We start from the raw sequence: 17,877 nt of genomic DNA, 5'->3' as shown, positions 1-17,877 counted from the left end.
TATGTGCACGATATTTTCATCATATTCAGTGGAACAACAGATGAACTTATCAATTTCAAAGATTATCTCAACAATTTGCACAACACCATAAAATTCACTTTAGAACAAGAAAAAAAATAAAAACTTCCTTTTCTGGATATTCTATTAGAAGTTAATGAAGAAAGTAAACTCTCCTTCTCAGTATATAGGAAGCCTACAAACACTGGAAGATTTCTAAATGCAACCTCACACCACCATCCTTCACAAAAAATAAGCTTAATTAAAACTCTTCGAGACAGAGCATACAATATCTCCAGCACACAAGTTTAATTCTCCATCAAGTGTGGTCAGCTCTAAAAAATCTACCTCAATCTGAGCTCGGACTGTATGAACGAGAACAAGCACACGTGACATGGTCCAGTATTGTTCAACGTCAATAACGTTATATATCTGCATTCTGTTATTTGAGTTTCATGAATAGCCAGACAGTTATGATTTGTATTTATTAATTCTCTTATTTAAACTTTAAGTTATACTATTTACCCCTGAAGATGTAAATCGTACGATTTACGAAACTTGTCGGGAACTATTATTTCAGTGTTTTATAAAACTGAATAATAAAAAAATGTGGTGTAATCACCGAAATATATCTTTTGAACCAATTAGCCACAGAAGTTTACGCCTGCAAGTATTAGCTACATTAGAAGATGACTTACAAAGATCATTAAAATCATTAAATGATATCTCAAAGCAATATAATATGACAATATCCAAAGAAAAAAACAAAAATAATGGCATCCAAAGGAGAAAACCCAATAAGAAGTAAAATAGTGATAGATAATAAAATACTAGAACAAGTAAACACTTTCAGATACTTGGAATGTGATCTATCATACGAAGAAGAAAAAGACATTGACACTAAAATATCAAACTTTGTCAAAGTAAATGGCATAATAAATAATACATTTAAGCCATTTGTTTAAGTTAAGGGATATTACACCCCATATCGTTTCTTAGCCGAATAAGAAACTCAAAGAGTTTCATGCCGAATATAGTAGAAACTATATAAAGTTCGGTGATTCCAAGCGTAAGCAAACCTGGATACTGCAGGAACAGACCCTAAAGGTAGTGCAAGCTGAGGCAACTCATGTCTAAGGTGGAGCAAGCTCCGATCACTATTCTTGATATTTACCCATAATGTAAACTTAGCTCCTAGGAGCTGCATTTCTGTTCTACATTATGAGAGAAGGTCACTACCAAGACTCTTTATTGAGGTCTTATCAGTGAGTAGGTAGACCTAGTTAATATCAAGTTTGTAGCAAACAGAACTTACAACCCTTCTATGAGTATTGCCAAGAGGTGTCCTAATAAATTATTAGATATATGAAGAGCCAAAGGCTTCAATGTCGCCAAATTGAAGCCTTTGGCTCTTCATATATCTAACATTTAAGCCATCCCTGGTACAAAAACACACTAGAATCAGACTATATAATGTCTTGTCAAAACCAACTCTACTATACGGAAGCGAAACATGGACCAGGAAAAGGAAAGATGAAAAACAAATCCAAACAGCAGAAATGAAGTTCCTCAGAAAAACAGCTGGATATACTAAGTGGGACCACAAAACAAATGAAGAAATCTTACAATCCCTGAAAATAAAACCAATTAATTACTACATAAGACAGTATAAACAAAAATGGCTAGAACATTTAAATCGAATAAACAACAGCAGACTACCAAAAATATTATACAGATACAAATTAAGTGGAAAAAGAAGAATCGGAAGACCAAGAAAGAGATGGCATGAGACCGGAACAGGCCACATGGCCTAAATTTCCATGTTAGGAAGAAGAAGATATTCAATACAAAACATACACAGCGAATATTGCAAAAATCAAATGCATATATTACATTTTTTTGTTTCTTACTGTTTGGTTCTGAAGACGATGTGGGCTGTTCTGGTAAAATATAAAATACTGTCCTTTTTTTTTTTTTTGAGTCTGTTTCTGCTTCTTCTGATTGTTCGCGGGATTTTTTTTTTTTTATTTTTTATTAGCCACTTATCCATCTCAGGGCTAAATTTTTTAACGTAGAATAGACCAAATAATATCACCACTTACCGATACTGGCACACCACAGACTGATAACATGAAATTAGTGAATATTACCTGAATAAGGAAATCCCCAGACCAGGAACATTTTTCTCTTTTGTGACTTTTCTCCCTTTAAGGTAATTAAGCCTAACGCGAAACAGACAGCAAAGGCAGGTTATTAAAACGTGCATATGATTGGTGCGGTATTAACAAAAGATCGCGCAACCGAAAGATAAAAGCATAGTTGACAATTGAGTTGAAATGCTAACTCTCTTCAACCGAATTCCATATGTGAAACTGCCATAACATTCATTATATATATATATATATATATATTACTTAGTTTTAACACTTTTACGAATTTTAACACGTTTGGTTGAATTTTATTGCTGCCTTGGGAAATCGAACTCACACACATCTAATTAATAACAATCGTTTTTAGTTAGATACTGTGTTTGTCCATGCAACATATGGTTTTGTTTCAGTCTATACAGCATAGTTTCTGTATGAGGGGACATGTGATTCATTAATTAGTGTGTTTTTATCCCAGTTGTCTCTAATTGCACTATTTGTTGAGAAATATATTACACAGACTCCTCATACCATATTCACTGGCATAATAAAAGTACTTGTTTTTATTGCCTCTGCAGTATAGTGGCTGTTAGAGAGGGTGTGTTGTTTACCACTGCAAGCGAGTTACTATCTCCCCACATGAACTTGTTTAAGCTTTTTTTCATGTGTGAAGTATATGTGAAACTTTTATTGGTAACAGAAAACCAGCTCGGATGACAGTGATAATATAAAACGAGTTTTGATATGTATATAAAGTCAATATCAACAGTCCCTGATTACGAACGCGTGATGAAAGGGACAGGAAGATTTGGAGCTTCCCTGGAGAGCATTCGAAGTAAATACAATTAACCACTGCTTTGAAATGAAACATACAAATAAGCAATATTTACTAATATTCATGAAGTGCCAAAATACGCAGGAAGCAAAGTTTGTGAACCAATGCCAATGTGTAAATTTTTCCATTAAAATATAAAAAATAACAAAAAAGAAATGATAAATAATAAAAAGTTAAATACCTTTCTTTTAAAATAAAAAAAATCTACTTAGTCTTAAAACATTTTAAATTTGCTTTCATTATTTCACGGCCCCCTCAACAAAGCCTACAGCTCCCAAGGGGGCTGCGGCCCACAGTTTGGGAAGCGCTGCTCTAAAGCACCACTTCTCTGATCTCCTACTCTTTTTGGCTGCAGTTCATATGCTATAATCAGTAATACCTTCCCTATTATGTTTTCTCTTTCCCCTTCTAAATATAGTGAAAACAGTTATTTACTTATTTATTTTAAGAGATTTTTGAATTTGTTATACAATCAGGTTATTTCAGCTGGAAAAACAAGATCTATAAACAGATTGAAGGCACAGCCATTGGAAGCCCTCAATCTCCACCTTTAGTAAACTATTTTTTGGACCATCTGGAAGATACCTCGTTTTCATCCATTCATTCCTAACCTTCTCTCTGGTTTTTGCTATGATGTTTTTGCTGTTTGGCCTCAATTTATCATGGAAAAAGAAATGCTGGTAGTACAGCATTTTCTTACTAACGTCTAACTTCTTATTCACAGAGCCTCCAGTACTTTGTCAACCAATGTTTATCTGAAATCTACCTTTACTGGCAGATATATATATAGGTATCCCTTGATTAATGCGATTAATTAACCCCTCGATGTTACCGCACATATTAAAATTGTGTTAATCAAATCAATGGTAAAAATTGAAATTCGTCAATGATCGATTACTGTATTAATGATTCGTTTTTTATGGTACTCTTTTAGGAAAGATAAAAAATGAATGCAAAGTAAGTTTCATAAATTCTTATACCTACATTATTTACTGCAATTTTTTATCAAAAAAGTTAAAGATTCGTTTGAACAGCTTTAGTTTTTTACTTATAAGCATAAATTCTACGATAACACGCAAAATGACTCTCTAGACCTTGGCAAACAAGCATTCTTCAATTAACATCTGGATCCATATCCATTACTTGCTTCTTAAGAGATTCTAAAATGCAAAATATTCCATCCAGTTATTTGATTATTATCTCCTTTGGAACTTCATCTTCACATTCCATTTGTTCGTTGTCTTCATATGCACGTTGTTGTTCAATTTCAAGAAGATCGTTGTCACTGAAATCTTTTGAATTTGAATCCAGTAATTCTTTAACATCTTCTGCATCAACTTATCAAAACAAGGTCTTCACCAATTGCAACGATTTCTTCAACCACGTTGTTCACAGGATTTTGAAACCACCTATGTCATTAGGTGGTTTTCCATGCTTTGCTACTCTATCTTATATCAGATGGCCTCTAAAGCACCACTTCTCTGATTTCCTACTCTTTTTGGCTGCAGTTCATATGCTATAATCAGTAATACCTTCTCTATTCTGTTTTCTCTTTCCCCCTCTGAATATAGTGAATTCAGACAAGTAATCTTCGATTAACATCTGGATCCATATCTATTACTTGCTTCTTAAGAGATTCTAAAATGCGAAATATTCCATTTGCTCTGACGAATCATGAATGTTTTCAATTGCATGTTAATGTTAAAATTTTTACAAACTTCTTGGAGCCTAACTGCATTTTCTCCCGTTATTGTTTCTACTGCCTTTGAGAATGTCTTTTAAAATAGGCTTTGAAGGTTGAAATGATGTCCATGTCAATGGTTTACAGAAATGATGTTGTATTTGATGGAATTTTGGTAAATTTAAAGGCGCGTTAATCAAAACTCTCGACACGTATATCAAGGAATTGACGCAATTAATTTCGCACATTAATCAAATCCCGCATTAAGCAAGGAATACCTGTACATCAGTCTGCTCACCACACCTACCAAAACATTGGTATTGTCAAGTCATTAATTAATAGAACACATGTTTGTTTCTCTCCCTCAGGCTTACAACAAGAAGTTACTATCAAAGTTTTAATGGAATTAAAATATGAACATCTCTTCAAAGAAAGTTGTAAAGACCTTTTACACTGGCCTAACCTGAATCAGAATGATTCTCTCTTTCTCTCTCTCTCCCCCAAAAGTTTAAGAGATTCTTATTTTATATACATATAATTTTTTTTTATATATATATGTATATTATTCTCCAGCAAATAGCAATCGTTTTTAACTGATAAATCAACTGTTGTATTTACCTTGTATTTCTGTTCTTTGAATTTCTTGTTATTTTCACTCATCGATGATCCTACTGTTAGTTTCAGTACGAAATATCTGATGATTCTCAATTCCATATCAGCAATATTAAACATATTTATTTTTACTACTGCTCCACCTTCAAACACCTTTCAAATCATACTGAAGATATGCTGAATTGACTTCCATAAATAAAGAATACTTCTGTGAGAACTTTTCGGTATTGAGATGCCATTATAACATAAATAAGGAGTTTATTAAAAATAAGCAATTAAAACCTGACAAGCTATGCACATCGTAGGACTTACATCATCAGTTTTACATGAAAGTTTTGCACAACAAAAGCCTATTAACAATTAATTACACATATTAGATGTTTTTGATAACTTCACAAATTTGATAACTGTTAAATATAATTACTGAACCCAGAATACAAATGATAAATTCGTTACTGTATGTGTGTTGGAACATTGATAATTGTTGCTATCACGTTCTGTGGTATCATGTGTGCTATATCCTAGGTCCGTGCAGTTAAATTTTTGATGAAAGCAAACAGTACTTGATGTAAAATTAAGCTTTGATTTTTATTGCATTGTGTAGGGATCCTAAGCATTTGTGAGGCTTCTTTAAATTTTCTTGTAGAACGGTTATTATCAATATATGACATTTTTATTTGTTGCCAAAGTACTTGATGGCCAGTAGTGGCTGTGTGGAATGCCAGGCCAGATTTATGCTTTCTTCTTTTTTCAAGATATTTTATGTGTTCAGACATGCAGATCTCTCCTGACCTTCCTGTCTGACCTACATAACAAATGCGACAAGAGCAATGAATCTCATAGATGCCTGATTTTTAAATGGGGGTGATGTGGAGATTTTGGTGGATGTAGGAATCTTGATATTTTTTGTCAAGGTAAAAAAAAAGTCACTTTTATGTTGTACTCACAGAGCAACACAGCCACATTGTCTGTGACATTCTTGAAATCTTGTTTAAGTAAGGGAGTTGCAGGAGATGTATTTTCTGATCATCTTGGGCTCAATGCCATTAAGTGCGAGGTTCTGTTTCAGGTAGTGCAGTTCTTTATTCCTTTTAACTGATGTGCTTGATATATTAATATGTTGGATTTTTCTAAGGCATTTGATAGGATACTACACGAAAGGCTGTTGCATAAACTGGAGAATATGGGATTGGAACAAAATCTATTGACTTGGATCAGGGGATGGTTGACAGACAGATATCAAAAAGTGGTATACAGTGGGTGTGAATCTGCCAGATTTAAGGTAACCAGTGGTGCACCTCAGGGTTCAGTCCATTATTGTTCAATCTATACATTAATGACATCAAGCAGGGTCTATCATCAGATGTGCAATTGTTTGCCGATGATGTGAAGATAGACAGGGCAATCAGGGAATGCTACTGATATTCAGCAATTATAAAATGATTTGAATAGACTGGAAATCTGGGCAAACGAAAATGGCTATCAGTTTAATGTTAGTAAGTGTAAAGTTATGCACTTTGGCTTGATTACAGTTCCAGTGGCATATTATATTAGCGGGGTTATGCTACAAGAAACCGAAGAGGCAAGGGATCTTGGTGTATTGGTGAACAAGAATTTAAAGTTCAAAGGTCACATAGCAAAAGTTGCAAATACAACTCAGAGGATAATTTCTATGTTGAAGTGAACCTTGACATGTAAGGATAAGGAAATAATTTTGCCTTTTTATAAGGCTTTGATAAGAGACCACACTTGGATTATTGTGTGCAAATTTGGTCTCCCGGGTTCCAAGGGGATAAAGAAGCTGTGGAAAGGGTGCAAAGAAGAGTTACAAAGACTATATCCGGATTATGGGATTTAGATGACAAGGACAGATTGCGAATATGTGGATTACAGACTCTGGTTAACAGGAGAAAGAGGGGTAATATGATAGAGGTCTATAAACTTTTGAATGGGTGTTATAGCATTTCAAATTATGAAATTTTTCGTTATATGGAAAGCGGGAAGAGAACACGGGGGGTATTCATGGAAGTTAATTTGCCCTTATGGGTAGTGAGTGCATCTAGTGTAAATGAATTTAAGGGAAGGTATGATAGCTGGGTTGGGTTTACAGCCTCCCTCGATGAGTCCTTGGCTCTCTGGAGGTCTCAGATAATAATAATAATATTGTATGCCCTGTCTCGTAAGGTTTTAATTATGTCTATCTTTTGCAACAGATGGTGGTAATATGAAGTGGCATTTAAAAATTTTCCCGTTGTGGTAGGTTTTCTGTATAGAGAAGAATAACCTTTTTTTTCCTCTTCATTTACTCTGACAAGAATATCAAGGAAAGGTCATTTTTTTGTGCTGTTCTAGTTCAAGAGCAACTTTTATATTGGGATGCAAGTTGTTCAGATAATCTTTGAAAGCAATCAGCTCATCCACCGACCAAATGACAAAAATATCATTGACGTAACGTAACCAAACTTTTGGTTTCTTCTGACAAGTTTTTAATGCATTAGTTTCAAAACTTTCAATGAACAGGTTGGCTAAGGCTGGAGAAAGTTAGGAACCCATGACAAGTCCTTCTTTTTGTTCCAAATATTTGTCTTGAAATATGAAAAAAGTGTTTTCCATGCAGTGTTTGAATAGTCCTACAGTGAAAGAAATATAAAGAGCAATTTTATACAAGTAATTAGGATTTTTGTTTCTTTCATAATGTTAACTTTCTTAATTGAAACACAGATGATGATTTATTACAGCAATGGTCATCTGATGAATCATGATTAGATCTGATTCATAATGGATTCCTATTATATCAAAATGTTTTATATAATTGATTTTTCTAATTTCTCTTTTTTAAATTCAAAATTAATGTTATTTGTTAATGATTGATTTAAGTTTAAATTACTATTGTAATTATCCTATATACTCCCTGAGGGTACTTCTTCTTCTTTGGTGCATCAATCCAAAAATTGGTAAATATAGCAGCCCATCACAACATCCTGTCTTGTGACTTCCTTTTTATCTCTTCATAACTCTTAGAGGCAGTTAGCATCATTATGTTATTTATATATGAAATTCTTGGTCTGCCTCGTGGCCGCTTTCCTTCTACAGTCCCCTCCATTATTTCTGTAATCAGTCCCCCATGCCTCAAATGGTGTCCAATTAGGCTTTTTCTTCTCATATTGATGTGTTTCATTAATGACCGCTCTTCATGAACTATATTCAGAACTTCTTCATTACTTTTCTTTTCTGTCCAACTAATTTTCATCACCTTTCTCCAGCACCAAAGTTCAAATGCCTCCAACTTTTTCATGTCTTGTTTTGTTAATTCATATATTAGAGTCCAGGCCTCACAACCATATAATGCAATGCTCCATATGCATGTTTTCACTCTTTTTTTGAGCTGGATGCTAAGTCCTTTACTGGTAAAAATGTTTCTTCTGTTATAGAATGCTTTTTTGGCTAGGATTATCCGTGCTTTAATATCTGATTGGTTTCTTCCATCTTCTGTGATAAGACTTCCAAGATATTTAAAAGAGGACACCTGTTGTAGTAGGTTATTATTTATTTCTAGGTTTATTTTCATTGGATTTGCTTTACTTGTAATTAATAATTTTGTTTTCTTATAATTAACTTTTAGGCTGTACTGTGTGAAGATTTCTTCCATCTTTGTTAGGGTGGCTTTCAGTTTATTTTCGTTATCAGCTAAAACTGCTATATCATCTGCAAACCGTAGCCAGTTAATATCAATTCCATTTATCTTAATTCCAGTTTCTATTAGTTCTTTCAGTTTATTTATTGCATCTTCAATGTACAGATTAAACAATATGGGTGAAAGAGAGCACCCCTGTCTTACACTTCTTCATATTTTTGCTATTGCGGTTTTTGTTGTATTGCTGGCTGCTTCTATAAGGACTTCTTGATGCTTGTAAAGATTAAATATGAGCGTTCTATCTCTCCAATCTACCTTTGTTTTTAGGAGGTGAAACATTTGTTTCCAGTCAATACTATCGAAGGCTTTCTCCAAGTCAAGAAAGACTATCAGAGTATTTTGATTCTTCTCCAATCTTCTTTCAATAACTGTTCTTAGAGCTAGTATTGCTTCTCTTGTCTCCTGCTGTTTCCTGAATCCAAACTGGTCATTGCCAACATATTCTTCAACCTTCTTTGTTAGTCTTTTTTGTATAATTTTGAGTAGTATTTTCGAAGCATGTGATATTAAGCTTATTGTTCGATGATTTTCACACTTGTTTGCATTATTTACTTAAGGAATGGGTATCATAGAGCATTGTGTAAAATCTTTGGGGATGATCCCTGTTTCATAAATATTCTTTATGATCTTGAAAAGGTATGACTTAGTTATGTTTCCTGAGTATTTTATTAATTCTGAAGGGATGTTATCAGTGCCTGGTGCCTTGTTGGCTGACAATTCATTCAGGGCCCATTTAAATTCATCTTTTAATATAGTTGGACCAATTTCTTCCATATCAAGTCTTGTTTCATCTTCTATAGTCTTGGCATCTAGATATTTTCCATATAGATCTTGTAAGTACTCCTTCCATATTTCCGAAATTTCTTCCTTATCTATAAGTATGTTCCGCTGTTTATTTTTGATAATTGTACTTCTTGTCTTGTTTTGCTGGCTTATTCCTTTTATGTTGTTATAAGCTTTATCGATTCTTCCAGTCTTTGTTAGATCTATTTCTTTACATTTCTCTGTATACCATTGTTCTTTTGCTTCTTTACACTTTTCTATTTATCATATTTTTTATATGTTTATATTTGTCTTTGGTTTCTTCCTTTAGGAAGTTTTGTATTTTCTTCTTTCATCTATTAGATCTAGAATGTCCTGGGTGATCCATGGTTTTTTTTATTTGCTTCTTGCTTAATCCTATGCAGTCACTGGCAGCCTTGATGATTGTATCCTTCAAATGAGTCCATTTTTCCTCTATGTTTTTCTTTTCCCTCTCTCCCGTTTTAATACTTTCATCAGTTTGCTGTTTATAGTTTCTATGGTTTTCCTCTGTTTTCAGGTTACTTATGTTCCATTTGGCCCTTTTCCTTGGTTGTGACAACTTTTTAAATTTCAATAAAACCAAATTGGGGTACTTAAGGGTCAAAGCTGTATAACTGAGAGGAGACCTCCACATAGCCTTTAAAGGAATGCAGAGAACCGACCAGGGCTTCTGACCTAATGTCCAATCCTCACCTTCTCGTGGTGCACCCTGTTGGGTATCTACTTTGATACTGAACGAACGAGGATGGGCTGGCAATTTGGGATTTAGCCGACCAAATTGTATTCTTATTGGTTAAACCAAAATAAAAAATGATGGTACAACATGACAAAATTTCATGCTGGCTGGGGCGTCGCCCGGTTAAACAAGGCCCCTGTTGTTTTCACCAGGGAACCAGGGCGAACAGCAAAAAGTCAGCTACTGGAACAAATCTGAAAATAAACCCCAACTCAACATCACCAGAGTTAAAGATCGGTACTATCAATGTAAGAAGACTGAATGGCAAAGAAATGGAGCTAGCTGAGGAATTAGATAAGTACCAGATCGACATAATAGGGGCGACTGAAACAAAAAAGACCAAAACTGGCGAGATCTTTCTGAGCAATAAATACAAAATGTTATATTCAGGCAATGACAGTCAAGGAAAAGAAGGAGTAGCCATAGTATTCAACACAAAATACGAGGTTAATCTTCTTGAATGGCAGTCAGTCTCAAGTAGAGTAATGTGGGCAAATATGAGGATGGGGAACTGGACAAATAGACTTATTTGTGCTTATGGACCCACAGAAGGTTCTACTAGAAGTCGAGGAATTTTTTTGAAGCTTTAGAAAAAGCAACTGACACAATGAAAAAGGAAAAGTTGGTCCTTGTTGGGGCTCTAAATAGCAGAGTAGGAAATGATTGCGAGACATACAAAAATATTTTGGGAAAATTTGGAGAAAAGAGCAAAGCTAATAATAATGGCAAATATCTGTGGATTTCTGCTCAGGACATGGCCTGGTTATTACTAACACCATGTTCCAACATAAAAATGTGCACAAATTCACATGGAGAGAAGAGGAAAGGAATAAGAAAAGTCTCATTGACTATGTTATTCTTGATAGTGATGTTTTCTCCCTGGTGCAGGACACCAGAGTGTACAGAGGATTTGAAATTGGAAGTGATCACTATTTAGTCTTCAGCAGGATAAAATTGAATTTCATATTGAAAAGAATAACATGTAAGAAAGTTTTAAAGCGGATAAAAGTTGAGCAGCTCTCAGATGTGAACTGTAGACTAAAATACAGAAAGATTATTGAAAAGAAAATGAAAGAGTTTGAGAACAGGAATCAAACCTTGGAGATTCAGTGGCAAACTCTGAAGAAAACATTGATTGATTCTGCCAGAGAGGCATGTGGTGAGGTTGTGTGCAAGAATAAAAAAAAATCAGAACTCCCTGGTGGACACAGGAAGTTAAAGAGGCAGTGAAGGAAAAGAAGTAAGCATATCAAAAGTTCCTGGCAAATAAGTCAGCTTTTACTCTTACAGAATACAGAGACAAATGTAAAAAAGCTAAACAGTGTGTAAAACTAGCTAAACAAAAGTCATGGGAGGACTTTGGCAAGAATGTAGAAAATAAATATCAAGAAGGAGGCAAAATATTCAAGGATATCTTTTTCTCCTGAAAACAGGAGAAAAAGATATCCTTGAAGTATGGAGTAATTACTTTGAAAAACTGCTAAATGAAACAAGCAGTGATGACAGCACAGTGATAAAAAACACTGACCAGGCATGCAGTCAGGAATACATATCCATACTTGAAGTAGAAAAAGCCATCAAAGGCTTGAAATGTGGAAAGGCAGCAGGAGTAGATGATATTCGACCAGAAATGCTGAAGTATGGTGGTATAAAAGTCTTACAGTGGCTGCACTGCATAGTTCAGAAAGCCTGGACAGAGGGACGAATTCCCGATGATTGGAGTAGAGCTCTCAGAGTACCCATATATAAAAAGGGAAATAAAACTGAATGTGAGAATTACAGAGGTATTTCCCTACTGAGTGTTCCTGGCAAGATCTATACAAGTATACTTGAGAAACAGTTGAGAAGAATTGTGGAAGAAAAGCTTGGTGAAGAACAAGCTGAATTCGGGGCAAATAGAGGCTGTCAGAATCAGATTTTCACTTTACGACAAATAGTCGAGAAAGCATGGGAATATAACAAAGATCTGTATTTAAGTTTTGTCGATTTGGAAAAGGCATATGACAAGGCGCCAAGAGAGAAGCTATTCAATACGCTGCAGTTATATGGTGTCAATGGGGCATTATATCAAGCAATACTTAGTCTTTATTTGAGTTGTGAGTCAGCAGTTAGAATTGAAGGAAGTACAGGAAGATGGTTTAATGTTAAATCTGGTGTGAGACAAGGATGTACATTATCCCCTCTGTTATTCATTATCTATATGGATCACATTATGAAGGAATGTGGTATTAAACCTGATATCAAAATTGGAGATGTTAATGTCAGCTCTTTGCTTTATGCGGATGATGTTATACTTCTAAATAAATCCGCTACAAGTCTGCAAGATTCTCTGACTAAATTGAATAGCTGTTGTAATAGATATGGTATGAAGGTCAGCAATAAAAAGACAAAGACAATGAAAATAGGCAGAATCATTGAAAATGTCAACTGTGTTGTGAATGGAGAACCTGTGGAACAAGTAAAACATTTCAGCTACTTAGGCACGATTTTTACTGAAGATGGTAAATTAACTATAGAAATAGACAACAGAATTGGCAAAGCTGGTATGGTGGGAAATCAATTGAATAAATTCATATGGAATAAGAGAGAAATTAGTCAGAACACTAAATTAGCTGTATACAAGACAGTGTTCAAACCAGTTTTAACCTATGGATCTGAGAGCTGGGTCAGAAGTAAAACAATTGACCAAAGACTAGAGACCGCAGATATGAGAGTCCTGAGAAAGATTATAGGTGTGAACAGATGGCATCAATATCATATTAAAAATGAGGATATTAGGAAAGAACTTGACATTGTCAGCATCCAGGAATGCGTTAGCAGAGCTAATCTCAGATGGTATGGTCACTTAAATAGAATGGGAGAGGAAAGATTAGCAAAACAAGTGTTCTCTGCCAGGTTGGCAGGAAAATGACCCAGAGGAAGACCAAGATATAGGTGGATTGATACGGTACAAAGTGCCTTAGACGATAGAAATATAAGATCTGATAATGTTGGAGTCTTGACAAGTAACAGATTGATTTGGAGGAAAATTGTAGATAGGAAGTTAGTAATGATGTAAATTTTTCATGTAGTACTGTCATATCCTGTACACCCCTTGAGGGTACATGGCAGGAATTTGATGATGATGATGATGATAAAACCAAATTGTGGTCACTATCAACATCAGTCCCGGTAACTTTTGCATGATTTTACTTGATTTTTAAATCTATTTCTTGTCATAATATAATCTATTTGGTACCTTCCTATATCCCCTGGCATTTTCCAAGTATACCTTCTTCTTTTTGGTACCTGATACCAGGTATTAGTAATGATCAGATTGAATTGGTGGCAGAACTCAAAAAGTCTATCTCCTCTTTCATTTCGGCATCCAAGTCCATACTTTTCCACCTCTCTACCATCTTTGCCTTCACCAATGACTGCATTCCAATCCCCCATGACAATAAGATTATCTTCCTTCTTGGTCAGTTTGATTAGATTCTCAATATCTACATATACTCTCTCAACTTCATCATCACTGTGGTCGCTAGTAGGCTTGTAAGCTTGTATTATTATAATATTTGTTGGTTTTGCTTCTAGTTTTACCATTATCAATCTGCTACTACATTTTACCGAGTTGATTACTCTTCTTCCCCATTCCTTATTGAGAACCACTGCAACTCCATTTTTTGCTGTCTCATCACTTGAATAAATGATTCTGTAATCACCACTCCAAAAGTCTCCAGTTCCAGTCCATCTCATTTCACTAATTCCCAATATGGCTATTTTTAATCTATCCATTTCTCTCTTCAAATTTTCCAATTTTCCAATTTGTAGGAGGGTTCTCACATTCAACGTCCCAATGAATGTACAAGGATTTCGCTGGTTTACGACCTGGGAAGCCTTGCTTCTTCCCTGCTATGCACAACTATTGAGCCATTGTGCGCTTTACTATCTTTTAGAATGTCCATTCATACTGCTATCTTACTAGGGAAAAATAGAACAAGGTGGTATCCTGTTGCCTTCCTTGTCCAGCAATAGCCTTTCTATTGTAATCATGAGGAATGAGAAACGGCTAGCACATTGAGAAACGTGCTAGCCATTTCTCATTCCTCATGATTATCCGCCTACCATAGTATCCTTTACACCGTTGTCACTTATGGTGATCTTCCACTGATCAGGATGAAAGTTGTTGCTGCCCCAACTTCCAGCAGGCTGTAACTTATTTAATGGCGGTTACATCTCGCCATGTCACATCCCCGTCAGTGAAAATGTGTGGCTTTATATAGAGATAACCATGCCACTGTCTCTCTCACCACTTCCTGTTGATAGATGCCGTCCCATTGTCCATGACTGCTTATTCACAGGTTTGCCTGTTTATTCGCTGCTAACCTCTGTATCCAGAGGCCATTCCCCTATCCGCAACCCGGGGACGAACTTGGTAGCATGGGACCCATGCCCCAAGCCTGAGGGTACATATATCAGGAATTTTATGATGACGATGATTTAAATGGATTCAATAGAGAAAAAATTGCAAAATAACTAGTTTCCACCCCTTATAAAAAGATATGTTACATTTGAACTACTTTCAAAATTTGGATATTCCTCATTTTCCTCCTATTTACTATAAACTTTGACTTTAAAATGCAGTGACATTTTGAAGAAAACAAAGACAGTTTATCCTAACTCAACACACTGCTTGGTGGCAGTGTGTAGAGGTACACAAAAGTCAGCTAACGTTGACTTATTCTATCAACTTACTTTATTAACACATTAGGAAAATACAGTATTATATATGATGATTATTAAGTCTGGTATGTTTTATTTAGGATTTTGTGAAGAAATAAACAAAATATAATACTAAAGAAATTTATAATATTAAATTCCATATTAAATTAATATTAGGAAAACGAAAACCAGGACGTCCTCTTAAACGATTCAACGATGACTTCTAAGGCCATGCTAGGCCTAAATCCTTGATACGCATGATGATGATGATGAATTAATATTATATTAAAATTTATCATATTAAAATGTTAAAAAATCTCCATACTTACCTCGTGGAAATTCATAAGGACTGACCAGTTCTTTAAAAAATTCTTGAGCACTCTGCATCTGCTCAGTATCAGATGACTGATTTTTGAACCAAAATCTGATTTGCCGACTTTCCTATTTGATTTAATTAATTTAATAATAAATTACATTCTGCATTGAAGAAAGATATAGTTGCGTGTTTTTTAATAAGTTGAAAATATTTCTTCTTTTAACTAAAATTTGCACTTCTAACTAATGACGTAATAAATAAAAAAAGCACAGAATATGCATGCATGTATGTTTGTGTGCGAGAGAGAGAGAGAGAACATTGTAAATATTTCAAAGGAGACAACTACCAGTTAATGACCTTATGAAACCATTGCAGTTTCAAACTCATTTGGAACAAACATCCACTTTGTTTAACTTTTAATTTGTTTTTCCTCCTAAACTGATAGTTAAAATGAAAAAAAAAAAAAAAAATGAAATAAAGCATACAAATGGTGCATTTCATAACAGCATTCATTACTGAACACTAGAGCAGTTTTTTGCATGTGTCCTATAGATATAATTTCGTTTTGCCTTATTTTGTAATTAAAATAGTACAGCTGAAATTTAATAGTGATCCTAAACACTAAATTTCATTAAATCCCTTCCATTAAGTCAAAAGAGAATTATTTCAAAATCATTGTACCAACAACAACAATTCAATCACAAAACAAAATTTTTCTTTTCCCAAGCAGTCTTGAACCAAGGACTAGTTTAATCAATGAAGCATTATTATTATTATTAAACAACCATGAAGACTCATTGTGGTAGGTCCCACTGTTACACATGCAGTTTATCATACCACGCGCTAAATATGTTCCCTGTCTCCTGCGCTCACCAACATCCTTACTTTTACAATTCGGTGCCCTCCACATCATTCCCATTATCCGCTGTGCTCTCCTCACAGTGTTAGTAATATATTCCCGAAATTTCAGATTCTTGTTCACAATCAGTCCCAGATCTGTCATCTCCTCTGCCTCTTCCAAGATATTTCCACCGATTGTGTCCTCTACATCCCAACTCTGCTCCCCAAATTTCAAAACTTCACATTTCAAAAATGCACTTCGCAACATTGAATTCATATCCCAACTAATTTATCCATTCAGCCAGCATATTCAAGTCCTCTTGCAAAGCTACAGCATCTGCTGTACTCCTGATAGCTCTCCCCCAACTTTGCATCATCTGCAAACAACTGCATATCACCATTCAGACTTCTCCCAATATCATTTACGTACAAAATAAACAGCAATCGACCCAAAACAGACCCCTTGGGGTACACCACTATTAACTTTCCTCTTCTGGGATATCTTTCCTCCATAGACAACTTGCTGATATCCATCAGAAAGCCAATCCAATCCAATCCAGTGCACTAATCTACTGTTTAGCCCCATCTGTTTCAATTTAATTACGAGTTTGTCATGTGGCAATGTATCAAAGGCCTTTGCAAAATCAAATTATATCACTGTGTATGCAACACCCTTATCCAATGCATTTGTCACCTTATTATAATAAGTAAGCAGATTGCTAAAACACAATCCTTCTTTAACAAACCCATGCTGACCATCAGAGTTTTTTTTGGTTGTCAGCCCAATTCTGAATCTTGGTACTAACTGGAGCCTCTGTAGCTCAGTCGGTATAGACGAAGCCTTTTGGTCAGAAAGACCTGGGTTCGATTCCTATATTTCCGATAATTATATAAAAAAAAAAAAAAATCAGCTAACGCCTTTTTATTCCCATATACAGGGAGTAGGTGAGGCCTTTTAGCCATATCTAACTTTTGGAGACTGAGTGGGCAGTTCAATCTCCACTGGTACCAATCAGAGATAGATGGCCCAAGGCTATCACTAATTAAGTGGTACACAGTGAAGAGAGACGGCTCAAATGTACAGCCATCTCGTGGTCCCTAACACAATATATTTAATGTCTGAAATAATGTGGATTCTACAGTCGATTTTTTTGAGTTTCTGGGACGAAAAACCCGCTTGCCCGTGCCAGAGATCAACTAACTCGGGAACCGGTCGAAAAAAAGGCTTAGAAAAATTTCCTCTAGTCTAGACTCGAAACCAAGTCTTCCTTCGTGCAGCCAAGCGCCGTGGTATGCAAATGCCACATCCACCGAGCTACACAAGCTAGGATTGAAATGGATAAAATAATTATCCGCTGCTGTCTTTCAAGTGTTTTCCATTACTCCCACATTTTACATTTATATGTAAAAACGATATGCGAAATAGGATTCTCATATTAAAAAAAATAAAAAATAGTACCCGTTATTTAATATCCTCGTGTCCAACCGCACCATTAGTAGTCACATGTGCC

At 35.1% G+C, this 17,877-nt stretch overlaps 1 protein-coding gene across 1 annotated transcript in view; it reads right to left on the bottom strand.

Annotated features, from left to right (window-relative positions):
• The window catches only part of LOC150100200 (uncharacterized), a 260,605-nt gene that overhangs the window by 159,095 nt on the left and 83,633 nt on the right, over positions 1–17,877 (bottom strand). Inside the window, exon 4 of the mRNA XM_090403094.1 lies at positions 15,540–15,651. Within this exon, the coding sequence (XP_090259220.1) occupies positions 15,540–15,651 (112 nt within the window). The remainder of the gene's footprint in view (positions 1–15,539; positions 15,652–17,877) is intronic.

Source organism: Typopeltis vanoorti, chromosome 13 (genome assembly GCF_054136105.1).
Source record: "Typopeltis vanoorti isolate ZY-2024b chromosome 13, IOZ_Tvanoo_1.0, whole genome shotgun sequence".
In the NCBI taxonomy this organism is placed as follows: domain Eukaryota; kingdom Metazoa; phylum Arthropoda; class Arachnida; order Uropygi; family Thelyphonidae; genus Typopeltis; species Typopeltis vanoorti.
This window is presented reverse-complemented; position numbering and strand designations above follow the sequence as displayed.